Source organism: Bos taurus, chromosome 3 (genome assembly GCF_002263795.3).
Source record: "Bos taurus isolate L1 Dominette 01449 registration number 42190680 breed Hereford chromosome 3, ARS-UCD2.0, whole genome shotgun sequence".
In the NCBI taxonomy this organism is placed as follows: Eukaryota; Metazoa; Chordata; class Mammalia; order Artiodactyla; family Bovidae; genus Bos; species Bos taurus.
Window position 1 is genome coordinate 94,105,449 of NC_037330.1, and position 26,426 is coordinate 94,131,874.

Genomic DNA, 26,426 nt, shown 5'->3' on the forward strand with positions numbered 1-26,426 from the left:
CACAGTAAGCAAAACACAGAACAGAAACAAAAAAAATGATGCCTCTAATCCCCTAACAGAAAACTAACTGTTTAGGCTACTGACCACAGGTTTACTTCAGATTGCGAAATATTTAGGAATCAGACACATTATTTTCTTCAAATTTTAATAATCAGATACTAACAGACCAGTCACAATTTTAACAACTTTCTGCTCCCCATTATTTGGTTCATTTGTTCTACGACTTTATAGTAGCCCTTGTTGAATGTCCACCCAAGAACCATTCTTCCCCTTTTCCTTTGCCATTGTACTAGATATTCTGGAACCTTCTGTACACATATTTTTGTCTTTCCCCCCTATATAACTATGACTCAAAAAAGAGTTGAAGGCTATTGATCCTTGTGACATTATAAGGAAAATTGATATTCCTTAGTTCTCTCAAAATTCTGTTAGCTAGTAATATATATTATATACTAGGTTTTTTTTAAGTGAGAACTATAAACAAGGAGGAAATGGGATTTTGTATTTTTTAATATTCTTTTCATTATCTGAGCTTTCTGGAGCTAATGCTGCCATACTGGCTCAGCCCCAGGAGGTGAATCACGATTGATCTTTGCCAATCCTGGCAATTCTGTTCCCTGTTGTCAGTCATTGGTCTAAATTGGGCCTGTGGTCTAGAAGTGGCCAATAAATTGAAAGAAGTTGCTGGGGTTTCTTTCCTTCCTGATGAGAGGGTGGCAAGAGAAATAGGCTTTTTTGCCACTGAACAGCTTCTCTGTACTTAGGAAGTCGTCAGGTTGGACTTGATGCTTAAAGCTGTGCCACATTATATTGAGACCATGAAGGGAAGACCAAGAGAACTTCAGTAACCCTGACTACACCCAGATACAGCAGAATCTCTATTTTCAGACTTCTTGTTATGTGAAATAAATGTTATTTTTGTTTGAGTCACTGAGAGCCAGATAGTCTGTCCCTTGAAGTTGACGGCAATCTAATTAATTCAGACAGACCAGTAAATCAGGCAAGAGAAACAGAGGTCATTTACTGAGCACTTACTACTACATGTAATTTCATTTAATCTTCAGAGCAGCCCAGTGAAAGTTATCTTTTGGTTTGTTTTCTTATGATAAACTTGGCACATGGCACTAGTGGTAAAGAACCTGCTGCCAATACAGGAGATGTAAGAGACATGGGTTTGATCCGTGGGTTGGGAAGATCCCCTGGAGAAGGAAATGGCAACGCACTCCAGTATTCTTGCCTGGAGAATCCTATGGATAGAGGAGACTGGCAGGCTACAGTCCACAGGCTCACACAGAGTCAGACACAACGAAAGTAGCTTAGCATGCACGCAAAGCTTAACAAAGTTATATAGTTAACAGTAATAAAGCTGAAGTTCAAATCCAGACCTGACACCAAACCTTACATTCCTTTAAAAAATACAAAATCCTATTTCCTCCTTGTTTATAGTTCTTGCTTAAGGAAATACTAGTATATTGTCACTAGCGTCACTAGCTAACAGAATTTTGGGAGAACTAAGGAATATCATTATCCTCATTACACTGTCACAAGGATCTGCAGCTTCCAAGTCTTTTGAGTCAAAGTTATATGGGGGGAAAAAACAAAAATATGTGTACAGAAAGTTCCAGAATGTCTAGTACAATGGCAAAATTTCTATAGTAAAAACTGGGATGGATTCCAAGTATAACATTCAATTTACTCAAGAATTAAAAAATATAAAATCAATTATAAACATTTCTTAAATTCTTAAAATCTTATTCAAAAGAATAACTTCCTCATTTCAAGCTATTCCATTAAGCAAGTATCAATATAGAACTCAAAGTTACCACTTCTGCAGTTCCCATCTCTTCATGAAAACTGATTCGGCTTAAATCTTCACAACAACAAAAAAATTATATAAACACTAAGAATCAGTGAGGCCATTTTTCATTTGGAAATTTACTAGAACTGTATATTCAAAAGCTATTTGTAATTTCACCTCAGCCTTAAGCATGCTCCCTTATATTACCTTTATTAAGTTTTAATTGAGCGTTGTAAAATGCACGTGCCAGATTCCTGACACACACAACTTACCTTCCCACATGCTCTGCAATGATGCCTCCTTTTGGTGAATGTAAACCTGGCTTCACATTTCATGCAGTTTGGAGCCTGAGAATCTGGTACCCACACTGGAGCCACTTCACCCAGAGTGGTAAATGGCTTTCTAGCAGAAATTCCAAACTGACCAGCTCTGAGATCATTATCTGGGCTTTCTGGAGCTAATGCAAGGCACGGTCTACTGGATATCCCAGATTCATAACTTTCTAAATGGTCCCCATTTGTATCAGCAATAGAGATGTTTCCCGAAGAGGCATTGCATACATTGGTTGCTGAGTTTTCCCCTAATTTTGCTTTCCCAAGAACATCATTTTTGTTTTTAGCGGTATTTCCACTGTTCGCAGGAAGGTCATTTTGTAAATGGTCTGATAATGGCTTTGGAATTTGAAGTTTAAGATTAGAAGGTTGCTTGGGTCTTGCACCACCAAAAGGAACACTGATAGATTGCAGGTTTGCTACTATCTTGGGGGAAGATTGCCCAAGCACTGATGGAACCTGGCTACAGAAATTGTGTAAATAGTTTTTCTTCGTTAGGTCACCAGTACTGTTTAAAAGTAGTCCACTCCCTTCTGTGGCTTCATTTCCTCTCTGTTCATAAATATTTGAGTAGCATTCTGACTTGCTCTCCTCTATTTCCTTTTCTTCTGTTACTGAATCTTCTTTGGAGGGTAAAGTCTTTGGAACAAAACAAACAACTGGGCTCTGCATTCCATAGGAATCACAACAATTAGATAGTGAATTTGCTGCTGGTGTATCCATAACAGTGGAGAAATCACATCCTTCACTTTCATTCACGCAAGTTCCTTTTAAATCTAGACCTGCTTCTGCCATTCTATCACACTCTCCACTATCATCACAGGTGTCTTCAGGCTGATTCATCTGCAGGAACTTCTCATTATCTTTTTTTACTTGGCTGTCATTCATCTTGTTTGGTTTAGTCAATTTCCAGTTAGTCATCTCCTGAGATTCAGAGAAATGCTCTGTCATATTAAGAAATTCTTTAGTGCCAAGAATTTCTTCATGTTTACAACCTTCCTTGTCATCAGCTTTACCCTCACTGGGCACAAGACAATCTGAAACCTGTTCAGAGTTATCATCCCTGCCAGACCCATTAGGCATGTCAGTTTTGAGAAGTAAAGGTAAAGCAGACTGGGTGGATTCTTCAGTTGTCCTCTCCTCTGATGGCTCTTTTTTCATCAAAATCTCCTCACTCAAGTGAGAAAAGGAGTTTGGACTCCCCAGGTCTGTCCTAGGAGAGCTGGTTTTGCCAGTGAGAACCTCATCTGGGGTTGAGTCCTCTTGCTTTACATCAGGACCTTCCTCTGTTCGCTGGGATGAGATTACTGAATCTAGTGTTAAGCTTGTAATCACAGACATGGAGGGGTCTCTATCTATATTTTCATCATCCTGTAACTGCGAAGGGGAACAAACACTGGCTAGATTATCAGAAGTAGTACATATATACTTATCAGAATCCCCCTCTGCATTTGGTCTATTCAATGGATCCATTTGTTTCTCTGAGTTCATATCTTTTTCAGTGGACCCATTTATACTAAAACTAAACTGATCAGTTTGTCTGTTTTCATTATCCAGTGAACAGCTAAAAGCATTCTTGAGGGACTGACTATTATAATTATTACAATCCTGCAAATCACTTTGAAATGTCCTTTTATCACAGTTATGCATGACAGCTACAACAAGAACGTTCTTCTCATCTGGCAGACAAGCTAGGTTTCCACATTTCTTCTCTCCCACTTCGACAGTACTGCATTGATCATCTCGACTACAGTTCCTCTTAATTAACTGGTCTTCTGTAACCGCATTTTCATCAATCCACATTGTGTTGATCTCTGGATTCAGACTACAGTCTTGTCCATTAGCACAGTGGTCCTCTCCCTCTGAGTCAGGAGGAGCTGAATGAGCCAGAGAGAAGACTTTCAGTTGTGGCTGTGACTCAGAAACTGTAGGTTCATTCACACTGGTCAATGCAGAGTTGAATGACAGCTGACGAGAAGAGGGATCTAGAATCTTATTCCACTTTGTATCCAATAAAATAGGAGAAACGGTTTCATCTGAAAAAATAAATAATTACAGTAAGTTTGTTGGTAACACTGATAAGGCTAGGACTAAGTTATTGAAATACACTTGCAAATATTCTCTGAAAGTAAAATCTACCTAGGATATGTGAAAACAGAATATTCCTAGGATATGAAGTTTCTGATTTTTAGCTAAGGATAAGAGAAAACATTTAAGACAGTTCCCTGAATTATATATCACGAAATGGTAATATCTCAGAACATTTCAAACAACGGAAGAATTCTACCTCAATCTAGTTAACATAATTAAAGTGATTGGCAGGCTGTCCTTTGAGCTGAGCAGGGGAGTGCAGTAATCGGGTAGGCCTTGGATAGGCTAAGCACAGTATGGGGTAGTGGCTAATCTAAAGTGAAAAACAAATCGAACAGTGATAAGGATATAGTAATAGAGTGGAAAAGAAACAAAGGAATTTTCTGTGGAGACAGAAAGTTCTATAATCTACATTATGACTAAGATGTGGGTTATATGGATATATCTCTTGGCCAAAAGTGTACATTTAAGATCTATACAATTAATGTATAAATTTTACCTTTAAAAATCTGTTAAAAAAAAAAAAAACAATGAAGCAGGGAGAAAGGAATAAATGAAGATATATAAATGAAAAATGGCAGTACGTCAATCACTACTGAAGTTGTATAATGAGTACACAGGAATTTATTATACTATTCTATTATTCTATTTACTTTTGTATATATTTGAAATTTGTCTATAACAAGTTTAAAAGTTTCCTACAGTATGTGAAATTCTGCTTATAACCATGTGACAATACATTATTTCTTAGGTTCATAATTATACTGAGGAAATTTGGCAGAAATTCTGCATTTGCCATATAAAATCAACGTTTTTATACTCTATCAATAATCAAAATTTCATTTAAAGTTTATTTTTTAATAGATCATAACTATGATAGCTACTTTCCCAAGTTATAGTGCTATGTGTATGTCTAATTAGAGAAGTAAGAAACAAAGCACTTTGCAACTATTGCCTTTCCTGCTTTCTTCCTAGAGTAAATCTGATAATCATAGCCCTGAAATTACATAGATACGATTTGCTCTCAGGGAAGCCCCTTCCTCTAGTAGCAACATTAATTTTTAAGGTTTCCTTAGCACTTTGTTCATATCTCTATCAAAGCATTTATTACACTGAAATGCAATGATTTACCTAACATTTTCAGGCAGAAACCATTTCTTCCCATCAGTGTTAGTCCTAGCTTTGCAGAGCACTTGATATGTAATAGGAACATGATAAAAACATGCTGATAAATATGCAGTAGGTACACAATAAAAACATGCTAAGTGATACCACAGTAAGAGCATTGAGGTTGAGGAATATGAGATTAAATGATAGCTCTGGCTTCCAAAAAGTACATAATCTAGCTGGAAAAATAAGAAATAGATACAGCAAACATGAATATCTAACTAGCAGTATATGATAGATTAAGTATTTGAAAACTACTATGTAGTAGTAGAAAATAAATTTAGTACAAAGATATTTCACAGGCTGATGCAGCAAACTTGAATTCATGGAAGCAGGAGGATATGTGCTGGGCTTCAAAGACAATTTTACATAAACGTGGAAACAGGATATATATAAAAGAGAAAAAAGGAAAAGTACAGCCCTAAGCATAAGAATCTGAAAGAGCAATTAAGTAAATCAGCTTGAGGTGAAAAAAGAATTACTGTAAGAATGTAGTGAAAAGAAGCTAGAAAGGTCAGATTGCAAAAGCCATAAAAAAAATTCAGATTGCATGGAGAATGGGATTAATATACTCTGACTGCTAGATGTTAAATCCTGAGTTCCCCAAATTTGGGCTAGCAGAGACTTGAGATTTGGTAACATGTACTTCCTTTAAGAGATTAAGAGATGGCAAGAATACACAGAAAAATTATACAAAAAAGATCATAATGATCAGAATAATCATGATGGTGGAGGTCACTCATCTAGAGCCAGACATCATGGAGTGTGAAGTCAATGGGTCTTAGGAAGTGTAACTATGAGCAAAGCTAGTGAGGTGATGGAATTCAACAGAACTATTTAAAATCCTAAAAGATGATGCTATGAAAGTGCTGCACTCAATATGTCGGCAAACTGCCTGGAAAACTCAGCAGTGGTCACAGGCCTGGAAAAGGTCAGTTTTCATTCCAATCCCAAAGAATAGCAATTCCAAAGAATGTTCAAACTACCGTACAATTGCACTCATTTCACATACTAGAAATAGAAAGATAATGCTCAAAATCCTTTAAGGTAGGCTTCAGCAGTACGTGAATCAAGAAATTCCAGATGCACAGCTGTACCAGAGTTTAAATTGCCAACATCCACTGGATCACAGAGAAAGCAAGGGAATTCCAAAGAAACATCTACTTCTGCTTCATTGACTACACATAAGTCTTTGACTGTGTGGATTACAACAAACTGTAGAAAATTCTTAAAGAGATGAGAATACCAGACCGACCACCTTACCTGCCTCCTGAGATACCTGGATGCGGGTCAAGAAGCAGCAGTTAATTCAGATACAGAACAATGGACTGGTTCAAAATCGGGAAAGGAGTACGTCAAGTCTGTACATTATCACCCTGCTTAGTTAACGTCTATACAGAGCACATCATGCAAAATGCCAGGCTGAATGAATCACAAGCTGGAATCAAGATTCCTAGGAGAAATATCAATAACCTCAGATATGCAGATGATATCACTCTAATGACAAGAAAGTTAAGAGGAACTAAAGAGCCTCTCGATAAGGGTGAAAGAGAGGACTGAAAAAGCTGCCTTAAAACTCAACATTCAAAAAACTAAGATCACGGCATCTAGTGCCATCATTTTATGGCAAATAGATGGGGAAAAAATAGAAACAGGGGCAGATTTTATTTTCTTGGGTTCTAAAATCACTGCAGCCACAGTTCAGTGCAGCCATAAAAAAGACACTTGTTCCTTGGGAGAAAAGCTGTGACAAACCTAGACAGCATTTAAAACCTAAAAAGCAGAGATATAACTTTGCCGACAAAGGTACAGATACTCAGAGCTATGGTTTTTCCAGTAGTCATGTATGGATGTGAAAGTTAGACCATAAAGAAGGCTGATCACTGAAGAATTGATGCTTTTGAATTGTGATGCTGGAGAAGACTCTTGAGAGTCCCTTGGACAGCAAGGAGATAAATAAAACCAGTCAATCCTAAAGGAAATCAACCTTGAATACTCACTGACACCAAAGCTGAAGCTCCAATACTTTGGCTACCTGATGCAAAGAGACAACTCATTGGAAAAGACCCTGATGCTGGGAAAGACTGAGGACAGGTGGAGAATGGGGTGACAGAGGATGAGATGGTTGGATGGCATCACCAACATAATGGACATGAATTTGAGGAAACTCCAGGAGACAAGTGAAGCCAGGCATGCTACAGTCCATGGGGTCACAAAGAGTCAGACACGGCTGAATGACTAAACAGCAACAACAGAGATTTTTAAAAAACAGTTCAAAACAGGACTTCCCTCATGGTACAGTAGACGGGAGTCTGCTTGCCAATGTAGGGAGCATGAATTCAATTCTTGGTCCAGGAGCATTCCACATGCTGCAGAGAGACTGGGCCCATGAGCCGTAAGTACAGAGCCTGCATGCTAAAACTACTGAAGCTCACGTGCATAGAGCCTGTGCTCCTCAACAAGAGAAGCCACTGCAGTGAAGAGTAGCTTCTGTTCGCCACAACTAAAGAAGGCCCACACACAGCAATGAAGACCCAGAGCAACCACAAATTAAAAAAAAGAAAAAGTTCAAAACAAATGATCAGCACAGTTGCAAAAAATGTGGCTTCTGAAATCATTCTCCTTTTAAAGGAGTTATTTTTGGTAAGCAAACATAATATTTCAACTAAAGCAACAATTTTTACTGACTCAACAGAAATATTTTGCAAATCAACTATATAGAAAATATTCTACTAGAACCTACAAAAGTTGCAAAGAGACCGAGGTAAAGAACTATAATTTTATTAATGAGAGTCAGTGGTGTTCTAGAGACAGTATTCACATGATTAAGTGTAACATTTGTGTAGATGACAAAAAACTGTGATACAAGCAGGGAAGAAACCAGAGAAGAGAGTGAGAAGATACTTGTATAAATGATCCAAACTGAAAGGATAATACACTTTCCACTTTATATTTATAAAGCCCATCTACATACATCTAAGTTTCAAATTTACATGAATCAGGAGTTAGCCTAGGGTTATGGGTTAGCTTAGTATCTGGCTGCTGCTAAGTCACTTCAGTTGTGTCCGACTCTGTGCGACCCCATAGATGGCAGCCCAGCAGGCTCCCCCGTCCCTGGGATTCTCCAGGCAAGAACATTGGAGTGGGTTGCCATTTCCTTCTCCAATGCATGAAAGTGAAAAGCAAAAGTGAAGTCACTCAGTCGTGTCCGACTTGAGTGACTCCATGGACTGCAGCCTACCAGGCTTCTCCATCCATGGAACTTTGCAGGCAAGAATACTGGAGTTGGGTGCCATTGCCTTCTCCGTAGTATCTGGCACATAGGGCTAAAAAAATGTTAGTTCTTCCTCTGAATATTAATATATAATACTATCATCAATAAGGCATTGGACCCAACCTTCTCTGTTTTAGTACTGCATCCTCTTATAATCCCACATTTTCTGTATCATAAATACATTCAAATAGTGTCACCAAACTAAATCCTCACCTTCGTTTTGTTCAAATTCATCTAACACCTTGTCCAGGTTGTAAGCTTCTGCTTGAAAGTAATTCTCCATCGGTGAGAAAACACCACTCAAGAGACTTATTTAAATCTAGAAAAAAGATCAAACTTTATTATACTCCCAATTATTAAAATATAATTTATAGATATTACAACTGATAAAACAGAAATACAAAGGAGCATAACAGACTACTATGAATAAGTATATTCTAATAAATTGGACAACTCAGAATAAATGAATAAAGTCCTAGCCACATACATCCTACCAACACTAAATCATAAAAAATAGAAAATATGAACAAACTGATTACTAATAAGGTGATTGATTAGATCACTATTTAAAAACTACCCCATAATATACTCTGTGATGCCAAACTATACTACAAAGCTACCGTAATTATAACAGTATAGCACTCATACAAAAACAGACACATAGATCAATGGAACAGAACGCAGAACTCAGAAAAAAACCCACACTTGTATGGACAATTAACCTATAGCAAAGGGAATGGGGAAAAGACAGCTCTCCAATAAATGGTGTTGGGAAAACTGGACAGCTACATGCAAAAGAATCAAACTGGACTACTTTCTTATACCATATACAAAAACTCAAAATAGATAAAAATACTTGAATATAAGATCTAAAGCCATAAAACTAAAAGAAAACATAGGTAATATACTCTTTGACATCAGCCTTAACAATATTCCTTTGGATACAGCTCTTTAGCCAAGAGAAACAAAAGTGAAAATAAACAAATGGAACTACATCAAACTAAAAAGACTTTGCCCAGCAAAAGAAACTATCAACAAAACAAAAAGGCTGCCTACTGGGAGAAGATCTTGCAAATGATATATCCACCAAGGGGTAAATATACAAAATACACAAAGAACTCATATAGCTCAACATCAAAAAATAAACAACCACATTTAAAAGTGGGTAGAGGACCTGAAAAGATATTTTTCCAAAGAAGACATAAGATGGCCAACAGGTACATGAAAAAATGCTCAACATCACCAATCATCACGGAAATGCAAATAAAAACCACAAAGATATCATCACACCTGTCAGAATGGCTATCATCAAAAAAGAAAACAAATAATAAATGTTGGTGAGAATGTGGAGAAGAGAGAATCCTTGTGTACTATTAGTGGAAATGCAAACTGATAGAGACACTACAGAAAGCATGGAAGCTCCTTAAGAAATTAAAAGTATAACCACCATATAATCCAGTAATTTCATTGCTGGGTATACATCCAAAGAAAATAAAATTGCTAGCTGGAAGAGAGTCTGCACCTCCATGTTCACTGCAGCATTATTTACAATAGCTAAGCCACAGAAACAATCAGATCAACATATTTGCAGTGCATCTACTGTATGCAGGGTACCGGGATCAACTGAAGTCTCAGATAGGATCCCTAACATCAAGAATCTTATCATTTACTTAATGATAAACAATACTAAATGAGAAAATTTAAACAGTAATCAAAATGATTTTCATAACAACACAACGCAAGAAACTAAATGATTAATCTGTCAAAATTAACACATTAGTATTACAGAGAAAGTACTATAAAAGTTCAAGAATGGACCAGCTCATCAGTCTGGATGGTCAAGGAAGGCATTATTTATGGATCTGAGCTGGGTCTGGAAGGATGGATAAAATTGTAATAGTCTTCTACATGGGAAGATGCACAAGTGAAATTTCAAACAGGGAGAGACATACTAGGAATGGGCAACTATTGAGGAATCAGTGAAATTGGAACAAGGATTTATTTACATGGGTAACAGCAGAACACAGCTGTAGTGACAGGCATTATATTATGGAAGCCCTGGAATGTAAATTTGAGAAAGGTATTGTTTATACTTTAAGCAACAGTAAGAATTACAGCATAATGGACAAGAACATAAACTCTAGGACTAGACCGTCCAACTTCTAATCCTAGTTTCTAATTCACTTACTAACTACTTGACCTTAGGGAACTTACTCAATTTGTGCCTACGTGCATGCTCAGTTGTTCAGTTGTGTCCGACTCTTTTTGATCCTGTAGACTGTAGCCTGCCAGTCTCCACTATCCATGGAATTTCCAAGGCAAGAATACTGGAGTGGGTTGCCATTTCCTTCTCCAGGGGATCTGTCCGACCCAAGGATTAAAACCACATCTCTTGTGTCTCCTGCAGCAGCAGGCCGATTCTTTACCACTGAGCCACCTGGGAAGTCTAGTATTCAAATTACCTGTGACTTAATTTTCATCTGCAAAACTGAGTAATAACAGTACATACCTAAAGATTAAATAAATTAACATAGATAACACATTTAAAATACTGTCTCACGCATGATAAATGCTTCATCAGTAATTATTTAAGTTTTTAAGCCTTGGAGTTGATCCTTTGATTATAAAATAAATAATCTAGCAACAGTGATTACACAGGCTAATTTTCAGTCCTATCCTCCCTTCCACTAATATTTACTGAGCACCTATTATATGCAGACACTATGCTTTGTGCTGGAACCCTACTTGAATATACACTTCTTCAATGTCTCATGCTCCTTTTCTCTTTGAGACCTTTTATCTGTCTCCAATACACACACTCCTTGCCAAAATAGTGGGCCAAAAAGTTTTATCAGTTTTGTCTTTAACTTCATTTAGCTTCCCTGGTGGCTCAGAGGTTAAAGAATCTGCCTTTAATGTGGGAGACCTGGGTTCGATCCCTGAGTCGGGAAGATCCCGTGGAGAAGGAAATGGCAACCCACTCCAGTAAACTTCATTTAAAACAATTTTGTTAAATTGTATTGTGACAGCTGTCATATCAAAGTGCACTTTAAAAAAAAAAAAACATCAAAATTGGTGAATTTTAGGGAAAACATTATAACATTGAAGATGGAAGGGAAAAAGTAACATTTTTGGCATACTACGCTTTATTATTTCAAGAAAGATAAAAACACAACTGAAATGCAAAAAAAGACTTGTGCAGTATACGGAGAAGGCTCTATGACTGATCAATCATATCAGAAGTGGTCGGTGAAGTTCCGGGCTGGAGCTTTCTCGATGGATGGTGCTCCACGGTCGGGTAGATCAGTTGAAGTTGATGTCAATCAAAACGAGGCATTAACTGAGAACAATAAATGTTAATACCACACAGGAGATAAACCAGCATATTCAAAATATCCAAATAAAGCCTTGAAAATCATTTGCACCAGCTTGGTAATGTTAATCACTTTAATGTTTGGGTTCCACATAAGGTAAATGAAAACTTTCCTGACTGTACTTCTGTGTGTGATTCTCTACTTAAAAGATAAAACGTTATGGTTTTAAAACAAATTGTGATGGGTGATGAAAAGTGAATACCGTACAATAATATGGAATGGAAGAGATCGTGGGGCAAGAGAAAGGGACCACTAACCACACCAAAGATGGTTTTCATCCATAGAAAGTGATATCGTGTATATAGTAGGATTGGAAGGGAATCTTCTACTCCTTCCGGAAAACCAAACAATGAACCAACAAGTACTGTTCCCATTTGGACCAAATGAAAGTGGCACTCAATGAAAAACATCCAGAATTAGTCAACAGAAAGCACATAATCTTCCATCAGGACAACATAAGAGTGAATGTTTCTTTGATGACTAGGCAAAAACTAGGAGCAAGGACACTTGTTCCTTGGGAGAAAAGCTATGACAAACCTAGAAAGCCATTACTAAAAAGCAGAGACCTCACTTTGTCAACAAAGGTCTGTATAGTCCGAGTCATGGTTTTTCCAGTAGTCACGTATGGATGTGAAAGTTGAACCATAAAGAAGGCTGAATGCTGAAGAACTGATGCTTTTGAAGTGTGGTGTTGGAGAAGACTCTTGAAAGTCCCTTGGACTGCAAACCAGTCAATCCAGTCAATCCTAAAGAAAACCAATCCCGAATATTTACTGGAAGGACTGATGCTGAAGCTAAAGCTCCAATACTTTGGCCACCTGATGTGAAGAGCCGACTCATTAGAAAAGAACCTGATGCTGGGAAAGAATGAAGGCAGGAGGAGAAGGGGATGACAGAGGATGAGATGGTTGGATGGCATCATCAACCCAATGGGCAGGAGTTTGAGCAAGCTCTGGGAGATGGTGAAGGACAGGGAATCCTGGCATGCTGCAGTCCATGGGGTCACAAAGAGTTGGACACGACTGAGCAACTGAACAACAAGGCAAAAACTGTTACAGCTTGGCTGGGAAGTCCTGATTCACCTGCCGTATTCACCAGATAGTGCACCTTTGAATTTCTATTTATTTCAGTCTTTACAAAACTTTCTTAATGGAAAAAATTTTAATTCCCCAGAAAACTGTAAAAGGCACCTGGAACAGTTCTTTACTCAAAGAGATAAAGTTTTGAGAAGATGGAATTATCAAGTTGCCAGAAAAAATGGCAAAGGGGAGTAGAACTAAACAGTAAATATGTTACTCAATAAATTTCCTGGTGAAAATGTAAAATGTGTCTTCTATTTTTACTTAAAGCCTGAAGGAACTTTTTGGCCAACTCTACATCTTTAGTTCTTAACTCAAATACTACTTTCACAAGAAGTCTTCCCTGAATCCCTAGAAAAGGTGATATCTCCTTATAATCTCTCAAAGCACCCTTACCTTTCCCTTTATAATAATTATCACAGTCTTATTATAAATATACATTGGTGTGATTATTTGATTAATGTCAGTCTCTCCCACCACACCATAGACACCACAAGGCACCCACTAAACTGCAGTCAAATGCTCCATCCCTGAGCTGTAATCCCAAGACACCCCCTAGACAGTGTTCACCATGTAACTGTCACAGAACCTAATGTGGCACCTATTTCATAAACACCTGTGAAATAAACAAACAGTATAAACAGCCATTCAAGAAATTGTATTGAACTCCAATTATAACTACTGATTCAGGCAAGCATCAAAAATGGATACCTAAAACCTTTAGGTAAACAGTGGGGAAGAAAATTTTCACAATGCCTCAAAATATCATTCTATAGATGATTTATTAGTCCCAAGGGAGAAAATGGACATTTACAGTGAAAAGATGCAGTAATCACTCCCTTAACCAAATGAAAAAGTTTAGCATCACCAACAGTTTAACAAGCTGACAATATGCATCTCCTGATGTGATACGATAAATTTAAAACATTTACCTACAAGGTATTCTTTCTCAAATTGTTCAATATGAATTGAATCATGCAAAATTAGACAAATGTAGAATGTGAGGCATTCTAAGACAACGGTCCTGAATTCTTCAAAAAATTCAGTGTATTCAATTCTGAGTTGAGACAGACTAAAGAAATGAAATAACCAAATGTTATGCATGAATAGTAACTGGATCAAGGAAATATACATATAAAATACACAGCAAAAAAATGACATTTAAGGGATAATCAGGGGAATTTGGACTATACATTAGTGATACAATGAATAAATAATCATTTTCCTGGATGTGATAAGTATTTAAATTTTGTAGGAGAATGTCTTTACTCTTAGGAGACACCTACTGTATCTATTTGGGGAAGTTACGTTATTTGCAACTAACTTTCAAATAATTCAGGAAAAAAATATGTGAATGTCAGTGTGAGTGAGTGGCAAGGGTGAGGGGGAGAGGAGAAAAGTGCTCAAGAAAGAGGCAAAACGGTAGAAATTAATGAACCTGGTGATGGATATTTCTGTACTGTTCTTTCATTGTATATTCTTCATTATACTATTCCTTCAACTTTTCTACAGGCTTGAAATTTTTCAAAAGAAAAGGAAAAAAAGTGTACTGAGCTTGTGGTGGAAAACATTCCTTTCTACTTAGAGTACAGAAATTCTAGATAAAACACATTATTTTTAAAGAGTTCATACAGTGAAATTCAAAACCAAGAAAGAAACATGCCATTAACAAATAAGCGATCAAGCCACAGCAATGAGTGAGAACTGAAGGGTAGCAGTCACGGAGGTTACAAAACTAGACATCAACCTTCAGACCCAGGATCTGAAAGCTAGAAAGTACGATGGGAACCATTGGCTGTAAACTTCTAGAGGTTTCTGCATTACAGAGGGCCAGACTGGGCTCTCTGCATAAAGCCAGGAGCTGAAGGAAAAACTGCCCCAAGTGGCCCCAAGACTCAGCAATGGTGCCCGATGGAAAAAAGTGCCAGTAAAATCAACCTTCAGAAATTAGAATTCGTAGCCTGCCCCTCCCTCAGGATTGATAATGATACTAAGTTTTCCCATTCATGAACATAACATGGTTTATCTCTATCCTTGCTCAGCTCTTCTCTTCCTGTGACTTGTAATAATGTTTTTAATTTTAAGAAGTCATTAAATATGTGACAGTGGAGAGAGAAGAATTCACATGACAATAAAGGAGAAGCACAAGGGAGATATCTGTGGTGACAGAATCATGCTGTATCTTTAATTGCAATGGTGGTTACACAAATCTGCCTGTGATAAACAGGACAGAACTATATACATTCATGAATATGCACACAGCAGCACTTTTCATAAGAGCAAAAGGGTAGAAACAACCAAAATATCTATCAACCGATGAAGGGACAAATAAAATACTAATTTCCTGGATTTTATATTTTCTCTAGTTGCATAAGATGTAACAAATGAAAAAAACTGTAAATGAAGGATACATAAAAACTATATTATTTTTGCAATGTCCTGTGAATTTATAGTTACTTTAAAATAAAAGGTTGAAAAAATAAAAATAAAAGGGAAAAATTATTAACAGTTCAATAAATAGGGAGCAGATGAAGAGGGCATCTGTGTATGGGGGGAGTCAGAGCCCAAGATGGCAAGCAGATGTCCTTACGTAGGGGTGGCCCAGCATAATGTGTCACAGCCCCAAGAAGGAAGGAAACTGCCTGTGCAGCACAGCCCAGCGTGGGTTGTTAAGAGTCCCAGAGAGGTGAGGAAGGCATCCACATGAAGGGGATGGTCTGGCAGAGAGACAGCATAGTGGGTAAGATAGCTTCACATGCAGGAAGGGTGAGGAGGAGATATAAGAGGGCAGTCCAGGGTGGCAGGTCACAGCCTGAGCAGAACTGGAAGGACCAAGGGAGAAGACAGTGATAGGGCACAGATTACATGCAGAGGGATGCATCGGATAAGCAATGACATAAAGGGTAATAGGAAGAAGGTTTCTCACTGGTGGAGAAGGGGTTAAAACAGGGGAAAACTGAGAACTAGAAAGAACACTGCAATGTACATGTGGAAAAAGAGAAAAATACAAAGAACCCTGCAGTGTTGGTTTGGAATCCGAGTTGTCAGTTTGAGCTCATGGATTTCAATAAGCATACTTATAGTAGTAAGTAAACACAGTTTTTGTATTCAATAAACATATTTCTGGCAATAAACACAGATCTAAGTGTGTGTGTGTGTACACATATATTCAAAGAACCTTGAAGCAGAAGATCCCCACCTCCACTCCATGTAGCAATGAGCATACCTAGCACCAGATTTGATTTATGAATATTGTTATTCACTAAAAGAAGCAAGGGCTCCACAGGAAAATGTCTGATTCTAAAGCTAAAGTAGAAAAAATATAAGAACTTTGATGAGGATGGAGAGAAACATAAACCCTCACACACAGCTGGGAAGAAAGTAAAATGGTGTGGCAACTTTGGAAAACAGTTTGGCAGTTCCTCAAAAAGTAAAAAAGAATTAACCACATGGCATAGCTATTCCACTCCTAGGCTTATTTCCAAGAGAAATGAAAACATCAGTTCAGTTCAGTCGCTCAGTCATGTCCAACTCTTTGTGACCCCGCGAATCGCAGCACCCCAGGCCTCCCTGTCCATCACCAACTCCTGGAGTTCACTCAGACTCATGTCCATCGAGTCGGTGATACCATCCAGCCATCTCATCCTCTGTTGTCCCCTTCTCCTGCCCCCAATACCTCCCAGCATCAGTCTTTTCCAATGAGTCAACTCTTCATATGAGGTGGCCAAAGTATTGGAGTTCCAGCTTTAGCATCAGTCCTTCCAATGAACACTCAGGACTGATCTCCTTTAGAATGGACTGGTTGGATCTCCTTGCAGTCCAAGGGACTCTCAAGAGTCTTCTCCAGCACCACAGTTCAAAAGCATCAATTCTTCGGCGCTCAGCTTTCTTCACAGTCCAACTCTCACATCCATACATGACCACTGGAAAAACCATAGCCTTGACTAGACGGACCTTTGTTGGCAAAGTAACGTCTCTGCTTTTCAATATGCTACCTAGGTTGGTCATAACTTTCCTTCCAAGGAGCAAGTGTCTTAATTTCCTGGCTGCAATCACCATCTGCAGTGATTTTGGAGCCCCAAAAAATAAAGTCTGACACTGTTTCCACTGTTTCCCCATCTATTTCCCATGAAGTGATGGGACCAGATGCCATGATCTTCGTTTTCTGAATGTTGAGCTTTAAGCCCACTTTTTCACTCTCCTCTTTCACTTTCATCAAGAGGCTCTTTAGTTCCTCTTCACTTTCTGCCATAGGGGTGGTGTCATCTGCATATCTGAGGTTATTGATATTTCTCCTGGCAATCTTGATTCCAGCTTGTGTTTCTTTCAGTCCAGCGTTTCTCATGATGTACTCTGCATATGAGTTAAATAAGCAGGGTGACAATATACAGCCTTGACGTACTTCCTTTCCTATTTGGAACCAGTCTGTTGTTCCATGTCCAGTTCTTACTGTTGCTTCCTGACCTGCATACAGATTTCTCAAGAGGCAGGTCAGGTGGTCTGGTATTCCCATCACTTTCAGAACTTTCCACAGTTTATTGTGATCCACACAGTCAAAAGCTTTGGCATGCATTCACACAAAAACTTATCTGTGAATGCTCAGAACAACATTATTCATAACACCAAGAGTTGAATATGATCCAAAGATCTATTAATTGATAAATGGATAAATAAAACATGGTATGATATATTAACCGAATATAATAGTGTATGATAATTTAAATGGATAAAGTATTGCTATATGCTATAACATAGATGAAACTTGAAAATATCATGGTAACTGAAAGAAGCAGACACAAAAACCTACAGATTACATGATTCCATTTATATGAAATGTCCAAAATAGGCACAGAAACAAAAAGTAAATTAGTGGGTTGCCAGCAGCTGGGAGGAATTGGAGGGAAATGGGAGTAACTGCTAACAGATACAAGATTTCTTTTTGGAGTGATGAAAATGTTCTGGAATTAGATAGTGGAAATGACTCCAAGACTCTGCAAATATATAGAAACCACTGAACTATATATTTTAAAAGGGTGAATTTATGGTATGGTATGTGAATTACATTTCAATTAAACAAAAAAGAAAAAAGAAGTGTCCAAAAATGATGGGGACATATCAAAGGACACAGAAATCAGCTTGAAGGAGATTTCACTGACCTAACCAGAGACATTCTAAACATCAATGTAAACAACGGTAGCAACAGATTATAACCATTGGATAAAAAAAGAAAGCCATGAGTCTTTACAACATAAATGAATGAATTCCAAGTGTAATGAGGAATGGGGTGTTTATATAGTTTCAAAATTCCTCTCCACAAAAATACTAATTACAAAAAAAAGGAGTCACTTCTGAAGCAAATCTTGGCAGATGTCACCTTTCATGAGTGATCAGAGTGAATGAACATCATCAGTAATGGGACAAACAAACTTCATGCTCCCTGACAGATCGCAATAAAAAGGACACAGCAATGTCCTCACTAGGGGAGGTTGGGAGAGGATTTGGGGGGTGGGGTAGGGTGACATGAGGTATATGGGAGCTCCCTGTACTTTGCTCAATTTTTCTCTGAACCTAAAACTGCTCTTAAAAAAATTAAGTTTACCGAAGAGAGATCAAGGTAGTGAAGCAGGAGAACAGTGGAATTCACCTCCCTCCAAAAACACATCAAAAATACATCTCCATGTGGAATCACCTCATTGAACACTAACTGGAGACTGGCAGAAAGACTCTTCTACAACCAAGGCTATAGGAAACATCCACGTGGAATCAGGTAGGAAAGGAACAAAAGTGATCAGGTCAGGGACTGTGTGCTTGGGAGGGGACTCAGAAGAGGAAGGGGATTTCACGGGTGGAGAACCTCCCTGGGGAGTGAGCTACTGAAGGCACATACTGGGAGCCACAGCCCAGGGGTTCGATGCCAGGAAGACAAGTCCCCTTGGCTGGTGGAAGGGCTGGTGGTACTAACAGAAGGGCTGTGGGAAGCACACGGGGAGCACACACACTCTTGCTTACTCCCAAAACAGGGTGGGGAGGTCAGACTGAAACTGCATGAAACACTGGCTGGTTTCCCAACTAAATGAAACATGTGATCCGAAACTCAGTACTCTTGACCAAAAAGGACATTATTTGCACATCTGGCAAAACGAGAAAGGTCTGACAACTGGATGGTGGTAATGCATCAAAGTTCATTCCCTAATTTGATGGCTGTGTTGTAGTTATGTACAAAATACTTTTTTGAAAGGAACAGTTTCAAACATGGCAGGGGATGCAGGTAGCAACTTACTCTCAAATGGTTCAAAGAAAAAAATTCTCTGTACTATACTTGCAAATTTTCTATAAACCTGAGATAGTTTTTTTTTTTTTTAGTTTAAATGCCCTAAAACTATTATATTTTAAATTTCCAGGGTACTTTCTTTTTCTGATGCTTTTTATGACATCTTGATCTTACTTCATGGATATAATTCTTTTCTTACTTCTTTAATGTAATTACCTACAATTTGGTCTGACCTTTTTTCTTTTTCCTAAACCTTCTGTTTCCAATACTATTTCCTCTAAAGTTCCTGTTTTGTGTTTTGATCTCTGTCTTTCACATTGGATGCTTTCCTTAAAATGCCTCACATTGAACAAATGAAGTACCAAAAGCCAATTGGAAGCTCTGCATGTGTGGCTTCTCAGCTGGAAGGCTTCCACTGCATGGTGACTGGGGGAGAACAAAGCTATTTCATTGGGAGACCTCCAAATGTCAGTATAACTAGGTCTTTTCTTTGGACTCCTGAGAAGAGTCATATAATCTCCTATAAGGGGGTATAAAGATGTAATACCAGGTAGTCACTGTCTGAAAGAAGAACAGAAGATGGGAAGGGTCTCTCTTTAATATATAGGATTTCCCTTTATCCTCCTGCTTTTACTTTGGATCTTCATCCTTTGGTCTCTCTTATGTCTCACGTCCCCAAGTCTTAACCCTCTTTAGTTTCATTTTCCAAGGAAAACCTGCGATCTTGGAGCAGACTTTTCATTGTATAAGATGGACCTTTCAGAGAGTTCAAATCTTATCTCCCTTTATGTCCACCTCTTATTCAAAATGAAAGTCACTAAATATCATATATGTACAAATAATTATTGAACAACATGGGTTTGAACCATGTGGGTCTATCTATATATGGATTCTTTGAATAGTAAATATTATAGTAATACATGATCCACTGTTGGTAGAATCCACGGATGCGGAACCTCAGATATGGAAGAATTACGTATATAGGAGGGAGGGCGGTATGGGCCAGGCTACCCTCCCTGGCTTCTGCTGTCTGGTTAGACTCCAGCCGGAGCCATTTCTAACTGCTTTGGGGTCATAGTCTTCTCTGGAGAACCTGAATTGCCTCAGATAACAATTCTCCAAGTTTCCACTTGGTATTCTCCAAACTGTCTGTTTACCAGAATTTAGAGGGGTCCATGGAGAAGGCAATGGCACCCCACTCCAGTACTCTTGCCTGGAAAATCCCATGGACAGAGGAGCCTGGTAGGCTGCAGTCCATGGGGTCGAGAAGAGTCGGACACGACTGAGCGACTTCACTTTCACTTTTCACTTTCCTGCATTGGAGAAGGAAATGGCAACCCACTCCAGTGTTCTTGCCTGGAGAGTCCCAGGGATGGGGGAGCCTGGTGGCTGCCGTCTATGGGGTCACACAGAGTCGGACATGACTGAAGTGACTTAGCAGCAGCAGCAGCAGCAAGGAGCGGTGGCTGTGTGGGCGCAGGAGGGCCAAGAGGAGGTGGCTGTGAGGAGACACCCCTCCTCCAAGGTAAGGAGCAGCGGCCGTGCTTTGCTGGAGCAGCCCTGAAGAGATACCCCATGTCCAAGGTAAGAGAAACCCAAGTAAGACGGTAGGTGCTACAAGAGGCCATCAGAGGGCAGACACACTGAAACCATAATCACAGAAAACTAGTCAATCTAATCACACTAGGACCACAGCCTTCTCTAACTCAATGAAACTAAGCCATGCCCTTTGGGGCCATCCAAGACGGGCAGGTCATGGTGGAAAGGTCTGACAGAATGTGGTCCACTGGAGAAGGGAATGGCAAATCACTTCAGTATTCTTGCCTTGAGAACTCCAAGAACAGTATGAAAAGGCAAAATGATAGAATACTGAAAGAGGAACTCCCCAGGTCAGTAGGTGCCCAATATGCTACTGGAGATCAGTGGAGAAACAACTCCAGAAAGAATGAAGGGATGGAGCCAAAGCAAAAACAATACCCAGCTGTGGATGTGACTGGTGATAGAAGCAAGGTCTGATGCTGTAAACAGCAATATTGCATACGAACCTGGAATGTTAGGTCCATGAATCAAGGCAAATTGGAAGTAGTCAAACAGGAGATGGCAAGAGTGAACATCTAGGAATCAGTGCACTAAAATGGACTGGAATGGGTGAATTTAACTCAGATGACCATTATATCTACTACTGTGGGCAGGAATCCCTTAGAAGAAATGGAGTAGCCATGATGGTCGACAAAAGAGTTAGAAATGCAGTACTTGGATGCAATCTCAAAAATGACAGAAGTGATCTCTGTTCGTTTCCAAGGCAAACCATTCAATATCACAGTAATCCAAGTCTATGCCCCAACCAGTAACGCTGAAGAAGCTGAAGCTGAACGGTTCTATGAAGATCTCTAAGACCTTTTAGAACTAACACCCAAAAAAGATATCCTTTTCATTATAGGGGACTGGAATGCAAAAGTGGGAAGTCAAGAAACACCTGGAGTAACAGGCACATTTAGCCATGGAATACGGAATGAAGCAGGGCAAAGACTAATAGAGTTTTGTTTGCCAGGAGAACACAATGGTCATAGCAAACACCCTCTTCCAACAACACAAGAGAAGACTCTACACGTGAACATCACCAGATGGTCAACACCGAAATCAGATTGATTATATTCTTTGCAGCCAAAGATGGAGAAGCTCTATACAGTCAGCAAAAACAAGACCAGGAGCTGACTGTGGCTCAGATCATGAACTCCTTATTGCCAAATTCAGACTGAAATTGAAGAAAGTAGGGAAAACCACTAGACCATTCAGGTATGACCTAAATCAAATTCCTTATGATTATACAGTGGAAGTGAGAAATAGATTTAAGGGACTAGATCTGATAGACAGAGTGCCTGATGAACTATGGAAGGAGGTTCGCGACATTGTACAGGAGACAGGGATCAAGACCATCTCCATGGAAAAGAAATGCAAAAAAGAAAAATGGCTGTTGGGGAAGGCCTTACAAATAGTTGTGAAAAGAAGAGAAGTGAAAAGCAAAGGAGAAAAGGAAAGATATAAGCATCTGAATGCAAAGTTCCAAAGAAAAGCAAGGAGAGATAAGAAAGCCTTCCTCAGTGATCAATGCAAAGAAATAGAAGAACACAACAGAATGGGAAAGACTAGAGATCTCTTCAAGAAAATTAGAGATACCAAGGGAACATTTCATGCAAAGATGGGCTCGATAAAGGACAGAAATGGTATGGACCTAACAGAAGCAGAAGATATTAAGAAGAGATTGCAAGAATACACAGAAGAACTGTACAAAAAAGATCTTCATGACCAAGATAATCACGATGGTGTGATGACTCATCTAGAGCCAGACATCCTGGAATGTGAAGTCAAGTGGGCCTTAGAAAGCATGACTACGAACAAAGCTAGTGGACGTGATGGAATTCCAGTGGAGCTATTTCAAATCCTGAAAGATGATGCTGTGAAAGTGCTGCACTCAATATGCCAGCAAATCTGGAAAACTCAGCAGTGGCCACAGGACTGGAAAAGGTCAGTTTTCATTCCAATCTCAAAGAAAGGCAATGCCAAAGAATGCTCAAACTACCACACAACTGCACTCATTTCACACGCTAGTAAAGTAATGCTCAAAATTCTCCAAGCCAGACTTCAGCAATACGTGAACTGTGAACTTCCAGATGTTCAAGCTGGTTTTAGAAAAGGCAGATGAACCAGAGATCTAATTGCCAACATCCGCTGGATCATGGAAAAAGCAAGAGAGTTCCAGAAAAACATCTATTTCTGCTTTATTGACTATGCCAAAGCCTTTGACTGTGTGGATCACAATAAACTGTGGAAAGTTCTGAAAGAGATGGGAATACCAGACCACCAGACATGCCTCTTGAGAAACCTATATCCAGGTCAGGAAGCAACAGTTAGAACTGAACATGGAACAACAGACTGGTTTCAAATAGGAAAAGGAGTACGTCAAGGCTATATATTGTCACTCTGCTTATTTAACTTATATGCAGAGTACATCATGAGAAACGCTGGGCTGGAAGAAGCACGAGGTGGAATCAAGATTGCTGGGAGAAAGATCAATAACCTCAGATATGCAGATGACCCCACCCTTATGGCAGAAAGTGAAGAGGAACTAAAGAGCCTCTTGATGAAAGTGAAAGAAGAGAGTGAAAAAGTGGGCTTAAAGCTCAACATTCAGAAAACGAAGATCACGGCATCTGGTCCCATCACTTCCTGGCAAATAGATGGCGAAACAGTGGAAACAGTGTCAGATTTTATTTTTTTGGGCTCCAAAATCACTGCAGATGATGATTGCAGCCAGGAAATTAAGACACTTACTCCTTGGAAGGAAAGTTATGACCAACCTAGATAGCATATTGAAAAGCAGAGACATTACTTTGCCAACAAAGGTCCGTCTAGTCAAGGCTATGGTTTTTCCAGTGGTCATGTATGGATGTGAGAGTTGGACTGTGAAGAAAGCTGAGCGCCAAAGAATTGATGCTTTCCAACTGTGGTGCTGGAGAAGACTCTTGAGAGTCCCTTGGACTGCAAGGAGATCCAACCAGTCCATTCGAAAGGAGATCAGTCCTGGGTGTTCTTTGGAAGGACTGATGCTAAAGCTGAAACTCCAGTACTTTGGCCACCTCATGCGAAGAGTTGACTCATTGGAAAAGACTCTGATGTTGGGAGGGATTAGGGGCAGGAGGAGAAGGGGACGACAGAGGATGAGATGGCTGGATGACATCACCGATTCCTTGGATATGAGTTTGAGTGAACTCTGGGAGATGGTGATGGACAGGGAGGCCTGGCGTGCTGCAATTCATGGGGTCGCAAAGAGTCGGACACAAGTGAGCGACTGAACTGAACTGAACTGAATGTATATAGAGTTGATTATAGGTTATATGCAGACTTTCCAATGCACGGAGAGTCAGCACCCCCTCACCCACATGTTGTTTAAGGGTAATGGTACATCTCAAAGATGAATATGATTATTTAATTCAGTACAGTTTCTTCCTGAGGATCTCTTCTTTTTTATTCTATTGACCAGAGATCTTTTAGACACTGTCTTGAATCTCAGTCTTAAGGGTCTAACTTTTACAGCACTTATCTGATTGCTCTTCGGGTGTCTCCTTCACTGTTACTTCCTCTATGCTATATACTAATTACAATGAACATGTGTGCATTCATGCATAAAATATTCCTGAGCATCTACTATGTATCAGACACTGTTTTAATCATTAGGTTACAATGACAGTAAGACAATGTCCTTGACCTAACAGTACCCAATGTTTTATAGAAGATGGATAAGTAGACTTAAAATATGAAATACTGTGATATATACTAATTGATATTAATATATGCACTGGGTACTATGGAGCCAAAGAAGATGGGAATCCAAATCAGACTAGAGCAGGGGTATATTATTTGGGGTAGGATGGGCTACTATAAGAAATACTCCAATAATTTATTATTGCTGACTAATTATTATTTATTATTATTGATGGTCTTTGCAGTGGGTTGAAAACTTCCTAAAGAGGAGATGCCTGAAAAAGAAGATTTTGCCAGATGAAGGCAGACAGAAGCACTCTTCTCTCACACTCATGTGAGAAAGCTAGGGGACAAGAAATACCTAGCCAACTCCAAGTCCAGAAGTTTTGGTGAGGAAAGTACTACTGCTAGGTGCCTTAAGAACTCAGTCTGCCAGACCCATGCCTCTATCCTTGAAGCTTACATGGAAAATCGGAGCACTCAGCCAGAGCACACAACACTCCAACAGTGAATGGCATAATGAGTCTCTGAAACCAATCTCACCCACATACCTTCCCTTCCCACCACCATGTTCTACGCATTAAATAATCATAAGACTTGAAAGAAAACAAAGATTCCTAGTCAGAAAAATGTCAATGATTAAGAAGTCTTGCTCTATCAGAATTAATAAAATACTTCCAATTTTCTGCTGGAAATGATTGCTCTTCAGAACTAGTCTAAACATACAAAATAAAAAAGTGTAATTAAATCTGTATTTCTGTTTCCTTATCCTAAAGTAAGATTTAACTATTTAACACTTGTGCGATTGACTAAGAAATATTCATAACATTAATTGGGTAGATATACCAATTAATTGGGTAGATTTTCTCTTAATAATATTGCTCAAGTCCATGCTCTTTGTCATGCTGAAATTACCTGTCTATGCCCAAGGTAGAAGTTGACTCTGAAAGGAAGAAGCCAAGCACTGGTAGAGAAATTAGCATTTTGATGTAATTCAATAGGAATTTTAAAACATCCTTTTTCCCTGGACTTAAGCCAAATCTTTTTGTAGAAAAAGCAATATTCCTGATTTAATAAGAGACAGTTTCATAAATGAAGCAATTAGAATATATATTCATGAGCATTAGCTTCTATAAAGCTATTTGTTTTCTCAAGTTCAAGCTCTCAAGAGAAATAAGGTCACTGGATTTCTTACCTTTTTCCTTTACACACGTGGTAAGGAGCGAGCTTCTGTGTGTTCACTCATGGTGCTTGCTGTACTACCAGCCAGTCCTGCTGCTTCAGTGTGCTCTGTCTGATCCTAAAGAAAGAACACATTGCTCATTATACCTGCTAAAGCAATAAGCCCCATTTTTCTTCATATCAATCTATCATAGCTAGACAAATAAAAGCTATTGCAATTATATCTTCAGATTCAAAGACCTGGCCAGCATGGAATGTAGCAGCAGACACATTGTACTGTCTAAAAAGGCCCAAAGTTAAATGTTTCAAAGAATAGTTAAGAATTTCCACACGCTTCTTATTTTCAATGAGTAATACAAAGTGAAAGATCAAAGGCAGGTACTTTCTATCCAATGACTATGGTAATTCATAAAAACACTATTTATTTATATTTCAACAGGCCTTCCACGAATCCAAAGCTAACAAAACTGCTGCTTCACAATAAAGTCCTCTGTTAGTGATTTTTTTCCTGTATATACAGAATTTTTAAACTGAGATCAAAAGATTTCTGTTAAGATTTTTTAATGCCAAACAACTGTTTCTCCTCCAAATGGAGT

The 26,426-nt window shown here is 38.8% G+C and overlaps 1 protein-coding gene across 4 annotated transcripts in view; it reads right to left on the reverse strand.

The window, feature by feature from the left end:
- Window positions 1-25,950, reverse strand: part of ZFYVE9 (zinc finger FYVE-type containing 9) — a 118,234-nt gene extending 92,284 nt beyond the window's left edge. For 3 of the 4 annotated variants that reach the window (XM_024990137.2, XM_024990136.2, XM_024990135.2), the window contains exons 1-3: window positions 25,844-25,932; window positions 8,876-8,981; window positions 2,071-4,166 (exon numbers count right to left, since the gene is read on the reverse strand). In XM_024990137.2, coding sequence (XP_024845905.1) covers window positions 2,071-4,166; window positions 8,876-8,945 — 2,166 coding nt within the window. In that variant the 5' untranslated portion in view covers window positions 8,946-8,981; window positions 25,844-25,932. Of the gene's footprint in view, window positions 1-2,070; window positions 4,167-8,875; window positions 8,982-25,843 lie in introns of all 4 variants that reach the window. The other variant, XM_024990134.2, reaches the window with a different exon arrangement.
- Between the last annotated feature and the right edge of the window lie 476 nt (window positions 25,951-26,426).